General features: G+C 44.5%; 1 protein-coding gene across 1 annotated transcript in view; it reads right to left on the bottom strand.

Moving 5' to 3' along the window:
• The window catches only part of DOCK5 (dedicator of cytokinesis 5), a gene marked incomplete at its 3' end in the record, with an annotated part of 34,953 nt that overhangs the window by 12,251 nt on the left and 20,695 nt on the right, over positions 1-2,007 (bottom strand). Inside the window, 2 exon segments of the mRNA XM_072402952.1 lie at positions 101-269; positions 1,705-1,808. Coding sequence (XP_072259053.1) covers positions 101-269; positions 1,705-1,808 — 273 coding nt within the window.

Raw genomic sequence — 2,007 nt, 5'->3', positions numbered from 1 at the left:
GAAGTATTATTATTACATTAGAAGTATTATTATTACTATGGAAGTATTATTATTACTATACTCAGACAGAACCTTTTCCATCGGGAGTGATGTTGCTCACCGTTCTGTGTGAGTTTGGTAGAACAGATCAAGGTATTTATTTGGAAGCTGTCCTTGGTGGGGGTCAGGCTGGGTGCGTGTCCTCTTGGAGATCGGACTTCCTCTTCTTCCTCCTTTGTAGCAGGGAGTAATAGATAAAGTTTGGCATCATCAGACTTCTTGCTGTCACCCTAGGATATAAAATCAAAGTTTAGGCCCACTCACAGTACATTGCGGCCCGCCAGTCCTTGCTGCATTCTGGGTTTTCTATCCAAGCTAAAAGCATTTTAGGAAGTACAGTAAAATGACCTCTTTAGGGCCACTGAGGGACACAGGAAATCTTTTAGCTGCAGGTTACTTCCAACTGCTAAAGGATTGGAGACATCTCAGGTTATAACAAGCAATAGTAGCAATGCTGGACCATCGGAACCATCACATGACCTAGAAGAGGAACATGGCCAATACACTTTAATATCAGAGAAATATAGCCAGCAGGTAACTCTCAATACACAACAAGGTGACGGCCACATTAAGGATCCAAGAAACAAAACGTTATTTCCAATAAAAGGATCCAATGCCTGGCGCTCATCTCACTGGGCGATCAACAAATCCTGAGATGAAGCTGGACCCAGGATACTTTCTGGTCAGAATTGTAGTGACAAACTGAAGACCCTCAAGGTCCTTAGACCACTCAAACATAGAAACAATTGGGGGCTCCCAAAAATAGGACCCAAAATAAGCAGGGCCAAGTATCAGGGGGAAACCTTAATACCTGGGATACCTCAGAGGTGGGCAGCACCTGAGGAACATCTGAAGCACCCTTAGGCTTTACACACGTCAGATGATTCTCGTCCAATAGTCGCCTCCGGGCCGATATAAGAAGAGAATCTGGCGTGTGTACAGCGCTCATTGTTCATGGATCCGTCCTGGTGGATCCATGTCTGTTCGTAATGTAAGTGAAGGGGAGAGAGCACAGCAGGGTGCTGCTCCGTCATTCACCCCTCTCCATAGAGCAGAATGGTGCTGTATGTACAATAATCATTCATTCAGTGTTTTGTCATTGGAATGTCCTGAATGTTTAACATCCGCCTCTGTAACACAGAAACAATGGCGGCCCTTCAGGCTTCAATGAATGCTGAATCCATGAAACTGATTCCTATAGAACACGGTGCACAAACCTATCGTTCCTGTGTCTGATAGGTGACTGTGAAGGTGATCCACTGACACAGAATCAGTCCAGCTTAGGATCCACCAGAATCCTGAAGAGACATTACCATTGGCAACCCAAACTCCTCCACCAATAGGATGTGTCCAAGCCCCCCAAACTTTCCAGAGAGAATTTTTTGGTTCTTTTTCCTGGAAGGCCAATCAGAGATTTGGAAGTACCTGAACCTCAGTCAGACTAACAAGATGGAATTTGGGAAGGATCAATGTGTCTACAGGACGTCATGTATGGAGGAAAGACACGGGTTACAGGAAAGCTCATTTAATAATGGATACCATGGTATGGTAAGTTCCAGCATTGAAGGTTGGGCTCTTTGTGGGGTCCGGAGCCCCTCTACAGGATTCATCGCCGTAATAACCGGATTTCTATCGGTAACATTATTGTGTGTTGTACACATTTACCTTATAAATGATGAGATCATGAATGCCGTCCCTCAGTGTTGTGCCATCTTGGTTCATCAGCCTGACAAATGCCACCCCAAACACTTTCTCCGATTTGTCACGAGCTGCAGTAAAGCGACAAAGAAAAGTTCAGATCAATGAATTCTTCCTTCCTCTTAGTAAGTAATGCTGAATCAGAAAACAGAAGATGGAGGAGACTGTGCACCCCCCAATATATTCTGGGGACCCTGTCATTGGGAAACATATCGGTGTGCAGAGGAATATAATGTACAGCGCTGCGTAATTTGTTGGCGCTATATAAAT

This window comes from Pyxicephalus adspersus, chromosome 2 (assembly GCF_032062135.1).
Source record: "Pyxicephalus adspersus chromosome 2, UCB_Pads_2.0, whole genome shotgun sequence".
Taxonomy (NCBI): Eukaryota; Metazoa; Chordata; class Amphibia; order Anura; family Pyxicephalidae; genus Pyxicephalus; species Pyxicephalus adspersus.
This window is presented reverse-complemented; position numbering and strand designations above follow the sequence as displayed.